This window comes from Plectropomus leopardus, chromosome 15, assembly GCF_026936395.1.
Source record: "Plectropomus leopardus strain MGB_pleo_1.0 chromosome 15, ASM2693639v1, whole genome shotgun sequence".
Taxonomy (NCBI): Eukaryota; Metazoa; Chordata; class Actinopteri; order Perciformes; family Serranidae; genus Plectropomus; species Plectropomus leopardus.
In genome coordinates this window covers 25,841,375-25,863,238 of record NC_142190.1, presented here as the reverse complement: position 1 = coordinate 25,863,238, position 21,864 = coordinate 25,841,375, and the positions used below count along the sequence as shown (strand labels likewise).

At 39.5% G+C, this 21,864-nt stretch overlaps 1 protein-coding gene across 1 annotated transcript; it reads left to right on the top strand.

The window, feature by feature from the left end:
• Nucleotides 1–3,387: 3,387 nt before the first annotated feature.
• On the top strand, nt 3,388–21,643 carry gucy2d (guanylate cyclase 2D, retinal). The gene is made up of 19 exons (XM_042499463.2): nt 3,388–3,790; nt 5,949–6,957; nt 7,090–7,391; nt 9,753–10,128; nt 10,231–10,315; nt 10,408–10,516; nt 10,620–10,739; nt 10,853–10,933; nt 11,312–11,488; nt 11,570–11,726; nt 11,829–11,978; nt 12,372–12,520; nt 12,630–12,793; nt 13,926–14,118; nt 15,046–15,220; nt 15,756–15,854; nt 18,601–18,695; nt 18,798–18,880; nt 19,041–21,643. The coding sequence occupies exons 2-19, from the start codon at nt 6,111–6,113 to the stop codon at nt 19,123–19,125; spliced, it is 3,447 nt and encodes a 1,148-aa protein (XP_042355397.2). The 5' UTR covers nt 3,388–3,790; nt 5,949–6,110; the 3' UTR covers nt 19,126–21,643.
• Nucleotides 21,644–21,864: the final 221 nt, after the last annotated feature.

Here is a 21,864-nt window from a genome sequence, read left to right as displayed (position 1 = left end):
AGGGAGCAACTCTAATTTCCCTGATGCCTGTGTCCAAATAGAGTGACAAGTTGTTACCTAACGCTCGTTTTAAATAACATTCAGTATATCTTTCAAGGAAGATTCTTTCCTCCAGCTCCTGTGATAAACCTGTGATCCCGGGAAGACTAAGCGATGTCACTGAGTGATGTCACTATAGTAGGCAGCTAAATAAATTCACCTGACCAATTACGTGGGGTCATGGTGGAGGCAAATGTCTAAGCTTCTGTATCGCTCCGCCCATAGCTTTTTTCAGTATTTGATTAACTTCGACGAAAAGCTTCTCCAGAGAAAATAAAGTATTCCAAGAGAGATGTACTCATAAATCGTTAAATCACAACAGCTTTGAGAGTCATGTGACCAAGCACATGCCTGTATCACACTGTTAAAGACCAACGTGTCATTTAAAAATGTAGATAGTTTAATTGGATAGATGTAGATTATAAAAGCAGACACTGAATTCTACTTAACTTTGCATGTTTTGCCAACATGACTGTGATTGTTGTTGTGGTTAGGACTACAGAATAATAATATTTAGGGCTAAAAATAAGAAAATCCCAGGTCAGAATTTCTGGTATCCTGCTGTCAGTAATGTGTTGTGTTGCTACCTCTGCAGTAGGCCAAGCTGGTACTTTGCTCAACTGGGACGGCTGTGTGTCTGACCTTGCTTTGAAGTGATCTCTGTCAGTGCCGTTAGCCAGGTCACTAAGAGGCTTGCAGGCAGCAGATCTGTTTAGCACAGCCTCACCTGACTAATCTGATTACTTCAACAAGGCTGCAATCAATGTGCAAGACAGGACAAACAAGAATAAACACATCGTCACACTAACATACGCAGGGGAGCATCTTCGGACACATAAACTCAGAAGAGGACACTGAAGCCATGCTTGATGTGTTTGCTTTATTGTTTATTAGCACCTTTGTATTCATATGGAGTCCCACCCCTCCCCCCCTACAGGATTACATTCCAGCTGTAGTGAACTGTGCATGGTGCCTGGTCAAAAGATCAACAGCAGGCTTTCAGTAGCTTACCACAAGATATTTTCAGCCCTCGGCTTCAGCTCACATAGTTCTTATGCCTTTATTAGCATTGCTCCCCATATGTAAGGTACTCACTTTGACCTTTGTGCTGCGACTGTCCAGAATATGAAGCCCATCTTCGAGAAGGGAGGCTTTAAAGATGTCAGCAAGGGCAACAAGATGGGATAGGGATGTCAGTTTTGCTTTTGCTTTTGCTTTTGTAAATTATTAACCGGTAACTAACCGGTCAATTTGTAAGGGAAAAAAACCCTGCAAAATTCCCTAAAATACATGAGGCCTTTCCTTTTAGTCCAGCACTCCACTGACTCATTGAGCTTTAGTGCTGTACTTTAAAAAGTGTTTTGTGGTGTAAATGTCTTGGCTTTTATTTTATTTTCTGTTGGATTTTCAGCTGGTTAGCTGTGTTAACATGCAGAAACATGGTGCACACTGCCCACCCTCCAGTCTCTACTGGTTAGCTAACATTAGCTGTGGCTGCTCTGCACTGCTCAGGTAGCTAGTGGCGCTGCTCATAGGGTGATTACAACTAGAAACATGGTATCAACCGCCGGTCTTCCCCCATAGAGCCCCAGTGAGAATGTGGCTTTTTGTTAAGCTGCAAAACCACTTCAGCATTGTTAACTGTGTTAGCACTCTTAGCCGTGCTGACACTACTAACTGTTTTAACAGAGCTAACAGTGATAACATGGTTAACAATGCTCAATGGGATTTACAGCTTAGAAATTGAGCTGCTTACTCATTGGGGGTGACCAAGGGGGTGACCAGGCGGTGAGCATAGTGTTACCACAACAACGCTGTTGGGTTGCGATGGCGTTACTAGCGTTAATCGCAGAATAACTGGCACTGCTAGCTAGTTTCCACCAAACCATTTGGTGTGCGGTACAGTAAACTAACTGGAGATTTGCAAAATTAACCTACAGAGTGCCAGAGGAATGAGTCCCTAAAACTGAAATGAGTTAGCAACGTGGTTTTTTTTTTTTAATGCGTTTTTGGCTAGATGCCTTAAATAATGTCTGTGTTTAACACAATCAGAAGAGTTTTTCACTTTTTTTTCTAAGGCATAAAATGTAGCCTTAAATACCCGCCTCATAAATTTTAAAGCTTTTATGTGTCTTGAAAAGCAGTTGCGAACAAGTGGCTAAATGGGACTACAGAACGTCATCATACCGAGCACTGCTTTACAGCTTTGTTGTTTTAGGGATGTTACGTCCTGTTACCATGGTGTAGTTTGTTTATAGCTTAATGTTGGCGTTTCACTTCTATCAATTACATTTAGACTTCAAAAATCATACAAGTGGTATTCATTTGTGAAAATTATCTTGCTGAACAAAACATGTATCATTAATGTTTTCCACAGAGCTTATTCTTTGCAATAATTAAAAACCCGATGGAAAAATCACAGTCTTTTTGATGAGGGAACCAGGGCGACGCTAACTTCCTCATTGGCCTATGAAGAAAAATATAATACTTGGAAGATTCTATAGACTGACATGCGTAGCTGGTTAAAAATATTCTTGGCGTTCAATCAATAGATGGTTAACACTGTTGATCTCCATAACTGATCAGTCTAACAAAAGCTTTTTCTTAAACAGAACATTAGAACATTTTCAGGTATTTTATCCAGAGTGGGGTTCAGGTTATTAACAAAAAAAACCAAGCTTAAAGAGAGTTAGTTAGTTAGCTGTGCTAAATTTTGTGTTGTTAATTTCAGTTAGCATCTGTGGCTAGCCTACTGTGGTTAGACAAGGGGAATGATAAAGAGCATGAGCAAAGATCCCAGAAGGATTTGACATGGGGCAGCAGGGTTACATGAGGCTATAGTTGCAGGCACCTTAATCACTGTACCAGTTTAAAGCCCAGGTGTTTTAATGCAATTCTACATGTTAAGGTAGACAGTGGTGATGGGTTTGCAATTATTAACCTTGAAAGGTTTTTCTTTGCATGAGAAGAATTAATAAATTTAATATATTTCCTTGGGTACATTTGTTTCACAGAGAATTCGTTTCTCAAAGGAATGCATGATGAGCAATGATGTGTCAAAGCTCTGACAAGGGTTGAAAGTGAACCTATCTTTGTTAAGAGAGCAGATGATTAAATCAATCAAATCAGTTTTACGATACTCTATGTTTGTTTGAGGTTATTTCAAAAATCTCTAATTCTATGCTACAGCAGCACCTAAGTTTACACATTGTATAAATAATACAGAGTGATTATACCTCCACTTTCACCTCCCCCCACACACACTCTTCCCACACTTGTATGGATTAAAAGCTAAAGAGGGCTGAGAAGTCAAAGCTTGCCTGTCCTTCCCACTCTTCCCTTTCTTTTACCTGTAACCGTTCCACAGCTCTGTGGTAATCTTTTTTACCAATCCAGACACTGGTTTGGGCTAGCGCCTCTTCTCATGCACCGGGCCTTGCTTTGTGGTTTGGGGTGGGTCCCAGTCCAAAACAGGGACAGCAGGAGCTAACGCAAACTACTGGAAATATGTAGATTTTTCATTTTCAGTACTGTTTATAAGGAACATGGATTCAAGAAGAGATTACTAGATTATTTTTTCACTTTTCATACTATTGGGATTACCTATGAAATTTTTTCTCAATCAAAGGACAAAGATAACTGTTACTGCTGTGTACTTCTGTGTACTTGATCTACCTGGATTTTGGATGGTGCTATTCAACGACAACGTCCGACAACACAGCTCCTACAGTATGTAGAGAAACTGCTCCAGGTAAGAACTCTCTTATTCAATCTCTTTAATTTAATCATCTACAATTAAGGGTAATATAGGTGTAGTTTTGTTGATGTGAATAATTCACCTGTCATGCAGTGTCATTGTAGCCTGGTTTAAATGGGTTTGCCGCAGAGCTTGTCCAGTCAAGTTGAAACTGTGAAGGATTGTGCACTCCCTTCATTAATTTATTTTAAACATTGTAGCATACGTGAAATGGAAAAAGCATTTTGTTGGATTAACATGATTTGACCTATTTCTTATTTACAGCAGCTCTTTAGAACATGGCTAGCATATTAGTCAGTGCTCCTCTTAACCTATTAGGAACTGATAAGCCAAAGTCAGCATTAGCTACTTTAGACGGCTTGTTGGTCACCACTTACTTGCTGCATTTCAGCTTAAGGGCGAGGAATCAAATGAGGCTCTTTGGTATTTTCTGCTTTACAAATGTATTTTTTCATCTTCTAAAAGACACAGGTAGTTTACATGTAAAACTTAACCCACAGTAGGCCTCATTAAAGATAAATATGAACTACAGCTAGACAGATAAATCAGCAAGGCCAGTAAATGAGCCAACAGTAGCTTTTGGCAAATATAATGTACTAGTGTATTGGTGTGTGTAGGTAGTAACAAAAATTGTAGGACAGAAATGCCAGACTAAGTTTTTGAGATCATTTAGAGAAAGTGTTGCTATGAAATAGATGAAAATTGCTGTAATGTGTTCACAATAGATGTTATTATGAGTATTGCAGTGAAGCCATCTTGAAAGAAAAGATACATTATTTACACTGAAAACAAAACAGGAAAAAAAAGCTACGTAATTATTTTCTTTTTCCAGGAGAAAAAATAAAACAAAAAAAGATTAAATAAATAAGACTAGAAATATTTCTTTTTTGTCCACATTCACAGCATGACAAATCATATTCAACTTGTTAATGTCGACCCCGTGTGGCAGTCATTCAGAGAGTAATCAGACACCAATAGTTTGTCTTCTTAATTACTTTTTTTAAATCAAAAGAAACTCATATCAAGATTGATTGTTTATGCTGCCTATGTGTTTATGTAAAAAGAAAAAAGTACCATCAGATTCTCAAATATCAGCCTAATAAAATCCACTATCAGTCAGGCAATATTAGCACAAGATTAGCATTTTTGTCCTCCACAAATGTTTTGCAAAAGGTTATTCTTTGAGTATTTTAAATATATTCATATATTTTTTAATTATCTCTACAATTCTGTATAATATGGCTGAAACATTTTTTTCTTTAAGATTATATTCTACATACTAATTAAGCAATGCTCAGAATTTTAGCATTAGCTGTGACTACAGTTCCCCTCACCATTGGGAGGTTGGTCAGGCCTTTTGCTCAGCTGTATGCCTAAATGTCAACTGACTGAGCAAAGCAGATCTCCTGCTGTGCTTAGTCATAGTCATAGCAGCCCAGCATTTTAAAAGTAAGTCAAGCTCAGAACTGAAAGTAGTTAACATTTACTAGTGTACAATAACGCAAACATGAATTTTTCACTTTTTGGTGTCATTTTCTTTTAGCAGTGAAATTTTTAAATTCGGTTAATGTTTGATAAATATTACAACACTAATTTACCCTGAAACACCAGTGTAAACTTCATGATACTATTATTTAATCCTGAGATACTACCAGCAGCAAGTACAGATTTAGATGCTTGTTTCAAGAATCTGAGAGGTGACTAGAGTTGAAGAAAAAGAATTGTTCTGATGGATGGCTGAGATGTTCTCAAGAGGTCGACTTTAAGGGGAAAAGAGATACCAAGACCAAATAGAGACATCATGGCCAGATTTAGCTCCACGTTACCTGGCACTTGATGTTTTAAACTCTCTGGCTCTCGCAGAGTTAATCAGCTTGCCACACACATGCCATTAATTCTTCAAGGAATAGTGCTGGTGCTTTGGGCACAGTGTCCTCGGTGAGACAGATGGATGCTGATAAGATTCAGAATCGCAATCGCACAAAACAGCTCAACAAGATGCATGTTCAGGTCAGGGATCATGTCTGTAACCTGGTGTATCCGAGGTATTCTTGCTGTATCAAAGAACTTAGGAAGAAAAAACAGATCACTGAACTGTCTGGCTACAAATGTCCTAATTCCACTTTTTATTTTTATTATTTTCCGGAGGCAGTGATGGCTTGGGGTCGTCTTGTTGCCTGTCCAGTTTTGGACTAAAGGCCTGCTGAGTGCCAAGGAAGACAGTCCACAAAGACACAGTCGCTGTCACACTTATCACCATAAACTCTACACTGTCCTTCTGTGTCTGAAGCATCAGAATAGCTGTGTGAGGAAGATGGCAAGCCACAGAGACCCTCGTTTTCTCCACAACCTGTCCTACCACCCGCGATGGCAGCACGACTCAATAAAAGTGAAGAGAAAAGGACACGTGCGGACAGTGGCTGCAAACAGTTGCAGTCCACATAGTCTGTGTAAATCATCATCATCATCATCATCAAAACCACACTTGCCATCAGCCCCTTTGCAACACTCCAGGAGCTGTAGGAACTGGTTTCTTCTGCCCTTACTCATGCTCTCATTTCTGCCCTGTCAAGCCTGGGCAGCCACTTTCAAGGTGGCCCTGATTGGACCCTGGACATGTGACCTATTATACTCCAAATCCCTCCCCGACTTGGCAGCCCGCCTCGCCACCGCCCGCATAAACAAAAACCCCTACCTCAACAAAGGCTACTGGTATGACTACACGCTGATCAATGAGGACTGCAAGTCATCCCGTGCCCTAGCCCGCTTTGCCGAGCTTGAAGGTTATGGTGCTGCTTTCCTGGGTCCCGCAAACCCAGGCTACTGCTCCTCAGCTGCTTTGTATGCAAAAGAGTGGGATGCTGGGCTTCTTTCCTGGGGTTGCCTCAAACCCAACATGGATAAAGGAGGGATGTATTCCACCTTTCTGCGGCCGCTGCCACTGTCCTCCCGTGTACTTTTTGCTGTGTTGCGGTACTTTAGTTGGGCCCATGTGGCAATAATTTCAGAGGAGACGGATGTGTGGGAATCCACAGGACAGGAGCTGGCCTCATCATTGAGGGCCCTCGGCCTGCCTGTTAACCCCGTGGTCACTATGGAGTCAGACAAGAGTGGGCCTTACAGAGCCCTGACAAAAGTGCGGGAAGCAGACCGGGTCAGAGGTGAGTTGTAGGTGTAAAGATATCTGAAATAAGACCAATTCATGTATGACAACATTAAAATAACCTCCACAATGTTTCATTCCACATGAATCTTGCAAACAAACATGTTTTTTATCCATCCTCTCTCCACAGTGGTCATTATGTGCATGCCTTCTGTCCTGGTTGGTGGCGAAGCCCAGTACCAGCTCCTGACAACAGCCTTGGCCATGCGTATGATTGACCGTGGCTATGTATTTATCCCCTACGACACCCTCCTCTATGCACTACCCTACAAGGATGCACACTACTACAGGCTAGGCAATGACACCAAGCTGCGGAAAGCATTTGATGGAGTCCTTACCATCACTATGGACTCTGGAGAACGCAATTTCTATGAGGCCTTCAGAGACGCTCAAGACAGCTATGAAATCCGCAGCAGCACCCCTCCAGAGCAGGTGAGACTCTCTATTGCATATAGTAGTAAAAATGATATTAATGATAATAATAATAAAAATACATTTTAATTATCTGCACCTTTCGGGACACTCAAGGTCACCTTACAGAAACTACAATCATAAAACAAAAGTGTCAGGACATAAGTAAAACAATATACAATAAAAAGCTAAAAATAAGTAAAAGGTCAACAGGAATGGTCACACAGAATAGGCAAGTCTAAAAAGGTGTGTTTTGAGGCGAGCTAGTATCATGCATGGTTTGTGGGAGAGAGTTCCAGAGACGAGGGGCTGCACGGCTGAAAGCTCTGGACCCAATAGAAGATAAATGGGCAGGAGGTGTTGTGAGGAGCATTGGGGAGGAAGACTGAAGAGTACCAGAGGGTGTGAAGGGATGAAGGAGGGCAGAGAGGTATGGAGGTGCAAGGTAATGGAGACCCTTGAAGGTGAGAAGGAGAATCTTATAATTGATGCAATGTTTGACAGAGAGCCCGAGAAGTTGTTGTAGCACGGGAGTGATTTGTTCAATTGAGGGGGTTCTGGTAAAGATGCGGGCAGGCTGAAGTTTATGGAGGAGCTTGAGCGGAAGACCACAGAGGAGAGAGCTACAGTAATCAATGTGGGAGGTGACCAGGGCATTACCAAGGTTGGCGGTGCTATTAGGTGTGAGGGATGGGCAGAGACGTCTGACATCGTTGAGGTGGAAATATGCAGCTAGAGTGATATATTGATGTGCACTTTGAATGATAATGGGCTGTCGAAGACAATACCCATTCTCTTGACTTGGGGAGAAGGAGGAACTAAGGAGTTGTCGATGGTGAGTGAGAAGCTGTTGGATTTGACCAGAGCGATTTTGGAGCCAATGAGGAGGTAGGTTTACTGATATGAGTTTGAGAAAGTTCTGAGAGAACCAGGTTTTAATTTCCAGGAGACAGTCAAGAGAGGGAAGATGGTGGAGGTTTGGAGTTAGGCTTGGAGGACAGACAGAGCTGGGTGTCGTCTGTGTAGCAATGAAAGTGAATACTGAAAATATGACTGAGTGGTAGGAGGTAGATGATGAAGAGGAGAGGACCCATGCAGAGCCCTGGTAGAACACCAGTAGTGCTGTGATCTGAATGTTTTTTGATTGTACAAACTAAGTGCAGCTGAAGAGATATGACTTGAACCAGGAGAAGGGATTACCAGTGAAACCAATCAAGGCTAATTTGTCTAGAAGGATGGTACGAGAGATGGCGTCAAAAGCTGCACTGAGATCAAGGAGAATGAGTATTAAGAGTCCATCAACAGATCATTAATGATTTTAACCAGGGCTGTCTTGGTGCTGTGAAGGGGAATCCAGACTCGAGTTCTTCAAACAGATTATTGTTGGAGAGGTCAGTGTGGACTGACCAGGGAGCAGGGGACAGAGTGAGAGAAGGAGTCTTTAAAGGAACAAGATCATTCAGAAAATTGTGAAGTCCATTATTGTAGTGAGAGACAAGTTCATCATCATCATCAGTAAATTTTCTTTACTGGGGAGATTATCAAGTCTTTTTGAAAGAACGGGTAGATCAATGCTCTTGATAAGGGGACGGAACAAGGTGGGTTAGTTTTGGATACTGATAAGTTGGCATTAAAAGGACACCAGCTTATAGTCAGATATGGACAGATTGGCAGCAGCACAGTGAAGAGGAGTTACACCAGAGCAGCAGAGGAAATCAAGAATGTGACCTTTGGTACGAGAAGGAAAGCAGATGAATTGTTGTAGTCCAAAACTGTCCAGGAAAGATGTAAAATCCCTTGTGAATGTGCATTCAGTATTGCCCATATGCACATTAAAATTGCCCAGCAGAATTAAGTTGGGTGACAAAGAGCATAAGAGGGTTAAAAAAAAAAACCAAAACATCCATTAAAACAGTCATCTTTGGTGGAAGATAGACAGCTGCTAATATAGTGGATATTTATCTGCAGGGCAATGCACTCATATGAAACGTGCTGAGACACAGTTACAGATGATACTTTCCACAGTTCGTTGTAAAATATCGCAAGACCACCCCTGCAGCCGGAAGCATGGGACTGACAGATGTAAACAAAACCAGGAGGAATAGTTTGATTGAGCTCAGAAAAGTCGTAAGGTTGCTGCCACAACTTAGTCAAACAAAATAAATCAAACTTACAATCTTTAAGTACATCATAAAGTCGGGGTTCTTTTATGAAGAGGGAGCAGGTGTTAATTGTTCCAAAGGTAAGATTGTCTGTAGTGGGCTTGACACTAGCTCACATGGCTAGAAAATGATAATAAGATGATAAATATAAGAAGAAGGGCAAAAACAAAGTCACTATAACATTTGAATGAAAATCTGAAATGAAGATCTCCTCTGTTAGGTTTCTCCATTCTTTGGCACCATCTACAACATGATATACTACACAGCCATGGCTGCTGAGCAGGCCCGTTCAGAGGCTGGAGGCCGCTGGGTAACCGGCCAAATCCTGGGTAACAGCAAGGGTGGCTTTGAATTTGAAGGCTTCAATCAGCCCCTGATAGCCGGCAGGAACGGGGAAGGCATGCAAGCTCGCTACGTAGTGCTGGACTACAGTGGCATGGGTAGCTCTCTCTACTCCACTCACATTCTGGAAGCCCCTCATACATATGGCGGGATCGGGAGCTTGAAATACCTCGGACGTTCGATCCATTTTGCAGGCAGCACGCCCTACACTGACTCAGGCTGCTGGTTTAGCCCGTACTTTGCCTGCAGTGGAGGTGAGTGCACTGGTAGTGTCATCGCAAGAAATGAACATAAGTTGCTGAATAATTCAGTGTATTCAAACTATCTCTCTTTGTGTTTTTCTTTTCTTCCCAAAGGTCTGGATACAGTCACTCTCCTCTTTATGTTCCTTCTGTTTGCTGCATTCATGGGATTTGGAGTTTACCTCTTACTTAATTTCAAGTATGTACAGCAGAATATCAAAGAAACATATCTAATTCAGTGCGGTCTTCTGAAAGGTTTGTGACTGTTTTTCTTTTTTTCATTTTGTCCAGGAGAATGGGCAAGGTGGGGTTCAGCTTTGGAGGTGGTGGCAGTGGATCAACGAAGGTAGTCCTGACCCTGGACGACCTGGTCTTTATCAACACACAAGTCAGCAAAAGGGTCAGTTCTGTGTTTTGCTTCTCTCTGCTTAGCAAGTATGCAATGTATGAAAGTTGATTATCTGTAAAAGCTGACCCATTCCCTTTGAACTGTGTGTGAGCAGAAACTAAATGATGAAAGTATCCTGAAAAGCCAGCTGGATATGAAGACACCTCACCACTCGGTGTCTGGTCGCAGCTACTTGGCCTCCACACCAGACAGCTCCAATGTTGCTGTGTTTGAGGTGAGTTTGATACAATATCTCATGAAACTCCTGTTTATCATGTTGGTGCTTTTGCCTTTGGATGTTTTTTTTTTTTTTTTACAAAAATGTTGTCGTTTTGTGTATGCACGCAGGGTGACTGGGTTTGGTTAAAGAAAAGCCCTAGTGGATCTGTATCAGGTGTCAACAGCAGTACTGAGGATGTCTTTATCAAGGTAAGTGAGTGTGTCAGTCATTATTAAAACTTTCTGTTGTCAGAAAACACAAAATGCTGCGGCGAAATGAATTGTAGGCCGACATTACTCTTTAAGCTTTTAAGCTAGTGAAACTAGACAATTGTAAGCATCTGTAATGAGACCAAAGTATATCAGTATTTAATTCCTTTATTCTCCACATTAACATAGTTTTCAACTAGCCCATATACTTTAAAAGCATAATCCAATTCCTGAAATTCAGTTATGGCTTTGGTTTTTGTGTGTAAAAAGTATCTGGGTACGCCACTGGGTCCCACGCAACAATAAAATGTATCATATTGAGTGACATTCCTTTTTTCAGCATAAAGTTAATCAATGTTTCTGTTGTCTTTCAATCAGCTCAGAGACATGAGGCATGAGAACCTGAATCTGTTCCTGGGTCTGTTCTTTGACTCTGGGATCTTTGGTGTTGTGACCGAGCACTGCACCAGGGGCAGCTTGGAGGACCTGCTTAGTAATGAAGATGTGCGTCTTGACTGGATGTTTAAGTCGTCCCTGCTGATGGATCTGATTCGAGTAAGGGAGACAAAATTTGTTTCTTTTCCCATCTTGTCACATTTCCTCGTTGCTGACATGTTTTCCTCCAACTCTTCTTAGGGAATGAAGTACTTGCACAACCGTGACATCATCCATGGCCGGCTCAAATCTCGTAACTGTGTGGTGGATGGGCGCTTTGTGTTGAAGGTGACAGATTATGGATTCAATGAGATTTTGATTACCCAGAGCATTGACGCTGATGAGGAAAAGCCAGAGGGTGAGTATGAATGCATCCATTCACAGAATAGTTAAGTGACTTTTGCCTCACGTATATATATATTCATTATTTATGTATTGTGAATATTTTTTTCCAATAAAGATCTGCTTTGGACGGCACCTGAGCTGCTGAGAGACTCCAGTCTGAGGAAGAGGGGCACTTATTCTGGAGATGTCTACAGCTTCGCCATCATCGGGCAGGAGATCATCTCTCGCTCTGCCCCTTTCTGCATGCTGGACATGCCACCCAAGGGTAAGTGATGGAATTAGTAACCCCAAAGGATGGTAACTTGAAATGAAAAATTGAACTGGCAAAAGGTGTTGGGGCTGTGTGCAAAAGATTATTATTTTATATATTTTTGGCATATCTGCACAGCTGCTATTGAAAACGTCCATCCTGTCGTTCATGTTCTCCACCTAGAAGGATACAACAATTCATGCTGAGCTGAACAAAAACACAGATATTAGAGCTGTTTTTTTATTTATTTTGTACTGTCAATGACATTTATTTTTGCTTGAGTAAACTCAGCACACAAAATCACATCAGAGGCGACTGAAAATGCCACATTTACATTGCAGTATTTTCATTTTTTTTCATTTGTGCACCTGACCTCATTTTTGTGTTTTTGTATGTGTGTGTTTGCAGAGATCATCAGCAAAGTCAAAGAGCCTCCTCCATTGTGTCGGCCTGTCATATCGACGGAGGAGGCCCCATTGGAGGTGATACAGGTGATGAAACAGGCATGGGGTGAAGAGCCGGAGAAGAGGATGACGTTTGAGGAGGTCTTCAAGCAGGTGAAAATACAGACAACACAACCACTTCTATTCCTCCTTAAATGTTGTTCAGCATAAAAGTAGAAAGCTGAAGATGACATTATTGTTTCCTCTTTTTTCCACGTCACAGTTCAAGAGCATCACCAAAGGAAAGAAGACTAACATCATTGACTCTATGTTGCGCATGTTGGAACAGTACTCCTCTAACCTGGAGGATCTGATTAGAGAGAGGACGGAGGAGCTGGAGGTGGAGAGGCAGAAGACTGACAAGCTGGTGGCTCAGATGTTGCCCAAGTGAGTGTCCAGCAACTTTGACTGGCACGTGACTGACATTGTAAAACTGGGATGTCATGTGCTATAAGGCATAGCCTCTGGAGGTCTGTAGAGTGTCAGCACAATTAGATTATTATACTTGAATGATGCTTCTTTTAGTTCCTCAGTCAGGTCAAAGATCAGAGACAGCCTCACTGAAGATGGCAGGGATTCAGTGCTCAAACTAAGCAGGATGGCTGCTGCTCGACACTTCTGTAGGTCTTCTGTAGGGATTTAATTTAGTAATTCTCACAAACTGCCATCACAAAAATGCAGCTGAATCAAGACCACGAGAAAACATTTGAGATTCTTATCATTTGGCACTGTTGTCTGAAACTCGCTCGCAACAGTGAAAATGTCTTTCTTTCTTTCTTTCTTTCGTCAGGTCTCAAACTTTTGTACCAAAATACAGCTTGCAGTTTTGTTGCATTCATTAACTGAAATATTTGGTGCAGCAGCCAGTGATGTGGATGAGGTCAGACAGACAAGCCTGTCTAAAGCAAACACTATGATTAAAACCTTCGTTAGGTTTTGCTTGCTACCGTCAGTTTCTATCTAAGGGTATTTAAAAAAATTATCTCATTAATGAGATGATTTGTCATCAGTTCTCCAAATAATATAAATTTTCATATTGCATGATGTGTATGTCTCAGGTTGTGCAATAAGTCAGCCACCTTGGTTTTGCTCCCTTTTATAGCTGAAAGTGCATCCGATCATCAGAAAGGTTTCTGTCTCAGGGCTGGATGTTGTTATCAGACTTTTCTTCATCTAAAACAAGGACACCTTAACATACTCAACATCGCAGCACTTGATTTCATTTATCATGTGTTATTGAATCTTTATCATAATAGATCAAATAGAAAAGCAGTGCGTTTGAAATGACAAATCTGAAACATCTTTTTGCCTGTTTGGAATGATCAATAGCAATAGTTTGGGAGGACATCCTGAAATCAAAGCCTTTATGGGATCAGAAAGGGACAGCGATTGAGTCTGGTGAAAAATGAAATCTAAAAAACATGTACGATTACTTTTAGCAGTCTCAGGCTCTGGTGGGAAAACTGTTTGTGCCACAACCCTTCAGAGTGTCTCCCATGTATCATCTTCCTCCATTCAGGTCTGTGGCCCAGGCGCTGAAGACAGGCAAGCCCGTCAAACCCGAGCATTTCGGCGAGTGCACGCTGTACTTCAGTGACATTGTGGGCTTCACTACCATCTCAGCTCTCAGCGAGCCCATCGAGGTGGTCGATTTACTCAACGACCTCTACACACTCTTTGATGCTATCATCGGACTGCATGATGTCTACAAGGTGAGCATTCAGTAACTCAGATGAACACCTTGTTTTGTGTTATTTTACTCACTATACTTAGTATTATTTATAGCCAAATTAAAGCATTTTAGGTATCAATTGCACCTTTACATATTTTTTAGTATTTTATAAATGCAACAGACACTCAGAATAGATCGTTTGTATGCTAAATTGATTTAGCTTTGGTAGACATAAGCCAAGCAAATTTTTAAAATTTTAATTTGTTAATTTTCTAAGCTTTTTTGTTTTGTTTTTTTTCATTATTTACTTAGTATCATTTATAGCCCTCTTATAGCATTTTCGGCATTGGTGATGTCTTGAAATATTTTCAGCATTTTAAATAAGGCAACAGAAGCTAAGAGCTAGATCTTTTGTAGGCTATGTAAATCAGTTTTGGTAGAAATAATCCAATCAGATCTTGAAATTTTAAAAAAAGGTCAATTTTCTAGATTTTCTAAACAAGTTTTTGTTTCCTATTTTTTTTCTATTATTTTACGCAGTATCATTTATTGCCCAATAATAGAATTTTTGGTATTGGAAATATCTTTAAATATACTCAGTATTTTAAATAAAGCGATGGACACTCAAGTTTAGTAGAAATAAGCCAAGCTGATCTTTTTATGTAGTTTGTTAATTTTCTAAATATTATAAACATTGTTATTACTTTTTAACAAAACCTATCTCAAATTTTTCGTAGTTTTTAGGATTTCCTCTCAAGGTTTCCACCAAAATGAGACCCAGGATTCTCTTATGATGTTGATCTTGAAACATTTCTTCTGATGTTAAGGGACTCCAGGACCACATTTCACATGATATGTCCACTATTCATCAAGAGAATTCTTTGATTCGGTGGAGGCTGGTTGGCAGTGTTGATTTAGTACAAGAAAAATACCAAATTGTGAATCTGTGTGTATTCATGGTATTTAGGTGGAAACTATCGGAGATGCCTACATGGTAGCCTCTGGAGTCCCCAATAGGAACGGCAACCGTCATGCAGCTGAAATGGCCAACATGTGTCTTGACATCCTCCACTGCATTGGGACCTTCAAAATGAGGCACATGCCTGAACTGAAGGTCAGGATCCGAATTGGCCTGCACAGTGGTGAGCAACATGTTCCTCCTTTCTTTGTTGTGATGCCCTAATCATCATGATATACAGTAGTAACGATGGACACAAAAAAGTCTTCACCATGAGGGATTACTGTACAAATCATATACACGTGTAATAAGTTACATGGCATAAAATAAATCCCTAAACTTTTCTCCCGAGTGAGTAAAAGTGTTGCAGTGGAATACAGGAGCCCAAACTGCTAAAGCACGGAGGTATTTTTACCTCCTTTATCCTCGTCTGGAACCTATTCCTGGAACAGTGAAACCCTATCCACTTAGAGCGCTGTCATCCAGTTAACACAGTGCATACTTTGGATTTCTAATCTATCATTTTCTTTATGCACACAGAAGTGTTAGCTTCAACCTTATACTTTTGAAAAAAGAAAGTGTGTACTTGTATTGAAAGCTGAGTCTTCAAAGTTGTAGTCACAAAAGTTGACACACAGAATGGTCTCTGATGTGAGTTATAGGTTGTCAAAGAGAAGCATCAGTCACTCTATTTTGTGTGTTCTTGTGTGTGTTTGCAGGCCCAGTGGTAGCAGGTGTAGTGGGTCTCACAATGCCTCGGTACTGTTTGTTTGGAGACACCGTCAACACAGCATCTCGAATGGAGTCCACAGGGTTGCGTAAGTGCCTCATACATCATTACATCAGAATCAGAATCAGAATCAGAATCACGTTTATTGGCCAAGTTCAACAAATAAGGAACAAGGATTTTTTTCTGGGTTGGCAATGCTCACAGTACAGGGGAGGGAAATAAGTTAGGGATAAGAAAAATAGAAAAAAAAAAAGACAGACATAGACATGTAATTGTATTTACAAAAGGAAGAGATAGAGAATATATACAAATATATTCTCTATAATATATACAAATGTACAGTATGTAATTACATATGCCACACAGATCTCCTCTTCCTCCTTTTTTAAGTCCTTTTTTTTTTTTTTTTAAATTTGACACAGTGGTTGAGAGGACAGGTGTAGTATGTGTGCATCCTGCCTGAGGCTAAACGGGGCTTTAAGTGAGCAGTCCCCACTAATCCTTTAAGACCATCAATAGAATTAGAGGCCAATTTGAAGTTTCAGTGTAAATGTCAACGTCAGTGATAAGTTTGCCCCAGCTGCCCTCTGCCCTCTGCATGCTTTATGAATTAAGTATGAAATATTAACAGCTAAGTACTTTATACTCGTGTAAATATAGAAGACCATGCTTTAATAAATGAAACTATTCCCTTTTAAACTGATCATTGTAAATTTAATTTACTCAAATACAGTGGCAGAAGGTAGCGAAATACATTTATTTGTTTAAAATAATTCAAAAAATATTTATTTACTCAAGTACTGTGCTCAAGTACACATCGAGTATTTACATAACTTTATACCTCCACTCACTTCAGTCACATGCAAATACTTTTTACTCCACCACATTGATCTGACAGCTTGAGTTATTATTTTACTTTAAAAAATGTCATACACTTTCTGTTCTGTGAAGACCCTGAATCTCAAAATGTGGTGATTTTTAAATTAATCTTTTCTGATAAACTGAAGGATGAAGTGGTAATTTATGTGTTAAGAAAGTTCTACTTTTTAAGCCAATTCAACTCTTTAAAAAGCCTCTTGTATCATCTGGAAAATGCATTGTTTCAATGCTAAAAATGTCAGTTTTTATGAAATTATGAAAAGTTTACTTTGAGAAACCTGGAACAACATCAGTCTTCTTGTGCTGTACTCAGATGGCTTTCACACACATTTACACTTTTGAAACCATCGCAAATCTCTTTTGAAAACATGGCTTAAAGCACACTGAGCTAATATATATATATATATATATATATATATATATATACACACATTGTGTGTTTTGTTACCTTTTCCTGTTTTTTTTCTTTTTTTCCCCTTTTTAAATTTCAAGTAATTTTCTTGATACTCATAACATGTAACTTATAAAGTCAAAACTCAAGCCAATTTCATCAGGTTTCAAAGCGTTTAACTTCCAGCAACAACAATACTACCACTACTACTACTACTAATAATAAAAATAATAATAATAATAATAATTGTTAATAGCACTTCTCAAATAAAGATAAAAACAACTGGGTGTATAAAAACTGAGGAAATAATAGCAGGTTTAAAGAGATTAGAATTCCAGTAAAAGTAGAAAAGGCTCTCTGATGAAAGTATATTTTAAGAAAGGAGTTAGAAAAGATCACTGACTCAGCCGACCTGATTTCCTGGGGGAGAACGTTACATAGCCTCGTGGCCCCGACTGCAGACACTCTGTCCACTCAAGGTGTTATAATTAGCACAGCCTAACACATCTACAGCACTAAAACACATTAATGCAGCAGTAACATACTTCTAAAAATATCAGATATAATAGTAAAGCGCTGAAACGTTTTACTGCACAATGAATACTTTAACTTTTTCATCTTTTTTAGTACATTTTGCTGATAATACTTTTACTTGATTCATGTAATGAATGCAGGACTTTTACTCGTGATGGAGTTTTCCACACTATAGACCTTTACTTGAGTCAAGGATCTAAATATTTCTTCCATCACTGCTTGAATATTAATTATGTATTTTTTCTTGACTTTACTGTATTTTTGCCATCAGCAGCAAAACATTAATGGGTAGTCTACTACCACCAAGTGGCGTAATACCAAAATGACAGCCTGACTTTCCAAATGAAGGTTGAGAAAAGACGATCCTGCACATTCTGTTGCTCGGTGTCAGAATTTGTTATTTTACCTTTGTCCCTCTGGACCTTTGTCAAGAATATTTTTACACATTGATCTGAAAGATAGTGATAGTGATAGTGCTCTGTCCACTTTGTCCGCACAGGTGTGAGACAATATATCTCCTCCTGGGTGTGTCTCTTAATAATTGACAGCAACATATGTATCCTCTGCCACTTAATATTACACATAGAAATAAATAAAGGGAAGAGAATTCCCACACAGTGTCCTAGTGCTTGCTGTATACTTTATTAGATATGCAACATTTTGGTAAACCTGATGAAGGTCTGAGGGCCAAAATGTTGTACATTTAACAAAGTATATGGCAAGAAATAGGACAGTGTGCTGAAAATTCTCTTTTCTCTTCACCTATGGACAGCTTTTTTCCTATGTACCTGTCTACAAGTTACTGAAGGTGCATAAATCTCGTATAAATAAATCTACGTATAAATAAAGAAGGAAAAAAAGACATGCGGACCAATTAGACTCACATGCATCTGTGACCATTTGATATGTAGATATCGTCTTTTAAAAGTCATGAAAAATTCCAAGGTCAATACATATGTTACATGTACATCTTATGTCAAAGCATTCCTGTGTGCAAATATTTAGGCTTTTTCTGCATTTTCTTTTGCAGCTTACAGAATCCATGTCAACCAAAGCACAGTTGATATTCTGAACTTCTTGAACCTGGGATACAAAATTGCTTGCAGAGGCATGACAGAGTTAAAGGTAAATTCCATTTTTATTAAAAACTTTATTAATATGCACAGATGATATGCAATGTACCTACCACTAACAGCTAACGAATGCTAATGAGTATTTTATTTTTAGGGAAAAGGGGTAGAGAACACATATTGGTTGGTAGGGAAGGAGGATTTCACCAAGCCGCTGCCAATTCCTCCAGACCTTCAAGGGTAAGAGATTGTTTTGGTTACTTCTTCATATATGCATACATAATCTCTGCACTATATTTATACTGAAACTTGATATAATCAAATGACTATATGAATGGTATGTTGTGTTCCGCCTTGTGTCCCAGTCATGGTGCATAAAAAGCTGTATTTCCTATTACAGGGGAAGCAATCATGGTATCGCTTTAGAGGAGATTCCTCCTGACAGAAGACAAAAATTCCTGGATCGACAGAAGAAGATGGGCTAAGTTGATGTCTTTATTTTTTTTTTTATACTGATGTCCCAGAAGGAAAAGTGAAATTTTCTAGATCAACATTTTTCTGTGACAGCATACACAGAGAGATGTGTGAAGGAAGAGTTGAACATGCAACATCCAACCACTATCATTTGTGCTACACTCAGTATGAAATCCCACACCAGTGACCTGGGGATTCACACTTTCTGGAAATCATTTCTATACTAAAATAATCGTTATTCTAGAGGAGGCAACTGTCCATATTATATTTGTTAAGCAGAAAAGAAAGTATGCATACAGCATAATATTGAGGCTTAGAGGACAGCAATCGCCTAACAAGAAGGGCTTGTGATGGATGTGTCCACAACAATGATGACAGTATCGTGTAATCCTGTTGTACTTCATGTACTGTATGTATTTGTACTGATCTTTGTGCTTTGTCGAGACATTGCAGAGATTTTATCACGAACATCTCAAGGGTGGAAGCTATTACCGCCCGACTATTTATCTTGGGTATAATGGAGCACTCACTTCAGGAGCATTAGCCTTTTACAACAATTTAGAATTAATACATTAAAACATTTTCAAGGTAATTTAAGCTTGAAAGCAGCGCAGAGGTCAGTCAGGGTCAAGAGCTCAGGACAGGGTTGGCTCTGATTTTTGCTTTTGTGGCGGCGTTACTGTGATTATTCACACATTTGATGAATGGAGCCATACAATCCAAATATTTCAAACAAACATCAGAATTGTATAATTAATATTAGATTTATATATTTAAAAAATACTGTATTTCTCACTTCTGGGTCAACAGACATTTTATACCATTACAGTGATAGTGACTGAGTTGATTTGACTGATGCAGCTGTTTCATTCTCACTTATCAGTCCCATTAATTGTATCTCAAAAACAAAATGTGCTCTAAATTTTAGTTTGGAAGACTTGTTCCAGTGGTATTTATAAAGATACAGACCATACATGATTTTGGGGCCAAAATACCTGCAAAAACTGAAAAAAAAAAAAAAATCTAAAGGTATAGTTCAGATTTTTTCGAAGAGGGGACACATCACAATATGCTGACTCCTCCACAGTAGTAGTGTTGGACTCCAGCCTGCTTCTCCAAACTGGGCGTGTACCGACTGACATCTACCGTTTTTATACTGTTTATAGATACATACCCTGTACAACCCTACTTTAAAAAATCTGAACTATCCCTTTAATGAGACATCATTTTGAGAAAAATGCCATGGGACCCACATGATATTGTTGTTTAAAAGATTGACTTATTATGTGCATCTATAGTCAATTTCTTTCCCTAATGATGTCATGATATTACATACAGTTTGTGTTGTTTTTTAATGATGTGTGTATTGCTTTAAACATTATGCTGACATTTTGTACCAGGTCATAGAAGACATAAGCAACATGTAAACAAGACCCAAACTAACGCTCGCTGACGTTTCACCATAGCTTCACCTACAGTCCATGTAGCCCATTACTGAAACATGCTGGAATGTACTGTACCGCTGTGTGTTTAATAGGACAGCATTAGGAGGACCTGATTTCTGTGACATACAGTATATCTGCCCTGCACTGATATGCACAATGTCGGAGTCAACTGAGTAAAATTATCATAATGTGCTTCAGCAGATTGAGCCTTTTCATGTGTATCGCAGTCTACTAGAGAAAGCCATTATTTTCTTTTCGGGCTCTCCAGGACCCCAAACAGCGGCTGTATGTGAAGGTCCTTCGATAACAAATGTTCATCAAATCGCTCCCATGCTCGACCCCAGAGAATTTTACAGCACATATGGAGGGAGAATGCATATAAAAAGTTGAAGATGGAAACCTCTGAGTCATTTCTCTATGCATATACTGTAAATTTGTACATAGTTAGTTTGTCTTTGTGTCCTGCAGGGTTAGGGACTTTTTAGTGCAGTTTTTTTCTGCTTGGGTTCCCTAAACTCCTGACACAAAATGAGATATTAACAAAACATGGGGGTTTAATCACAGTGCATTCAAAAAGCAAGGGACTGCATTGTTCGCTCACTCTCTGTTGGCTTGCTAATTGTCTGCTGCAGCACTGATACTGAAGCAACAATAGGTCAGAAATGTCAGGATGCAGTTTTTCTACAGCAGTTTCAGAATGTCTTTCCTTGGGAGCTCACTTGCTGACCGCTTCTAAGATACTGTCACAATAGCTCACCATATAGACAAAATAATGGAGATTTGATGACTTGATTATCTGGCTGCTTGTGGTGTAGTCTTGCACTGGCTCTTCAAGTGTGATTAAACCCCCGACAAAGAGGAAATGCAGGATTCTGAATTAAGATGAATAACAGAAAAGAGCTGTCTGAATTTTTCTTTGATGAGTATCTAAAGAACAAAATGATTTATTCTGTTGCATAGGTAGAGCCTACTTTTGCTAGATTTTTAATCAATTTGCCAAATAGATTGAATTCATCAAAAGTGAATGGACTATTTTGAAAGTGTTCTCAATGTGTTTCTGTAAATAAATTGTGGTTTTAGTGAAGATCGTGCTGTTGCATGTTAATCTCATTGCTATTTTATGCGTGAAGTTTACTGGATTACTCAACGGACCAACTGGGCACAGGCCCAGGGGTCCAAAGTGTTAGGTGCCCCATCTGGTCTTTACGTGTAAAACCTCACTTAATTTCACAAATGCCAACAAGTAAAATGACCACAATAAGACAAAAAATACCTCAGAGACAAAACATAACTACAAAAAGTGTT

Bases quoted from the DNA above. Each gene is read 5' to 3' on its own strand.
- gucy2d (XM_042499463.2), top strand. From the start codon at position 6,111: ATGGCAAGCCACAGAGACCCTCGTTTTCTCCACAACCTGTCCTACCAC. The intron at 10,129-10,230 runs GTGAGTGCACTG...TTCTTCCCAAAG, and splicing joins GTACTTTGCCTGCAGTGGAG to GTCTGGATACAGTCACTCTC. The intron at 14,119-15,045 runs GTGAGCATTCAG...CATGGTATTTAG, and splicing joins GACTGCATGATGTCTACAAG to GTGGAAACTATCGGAGATGC.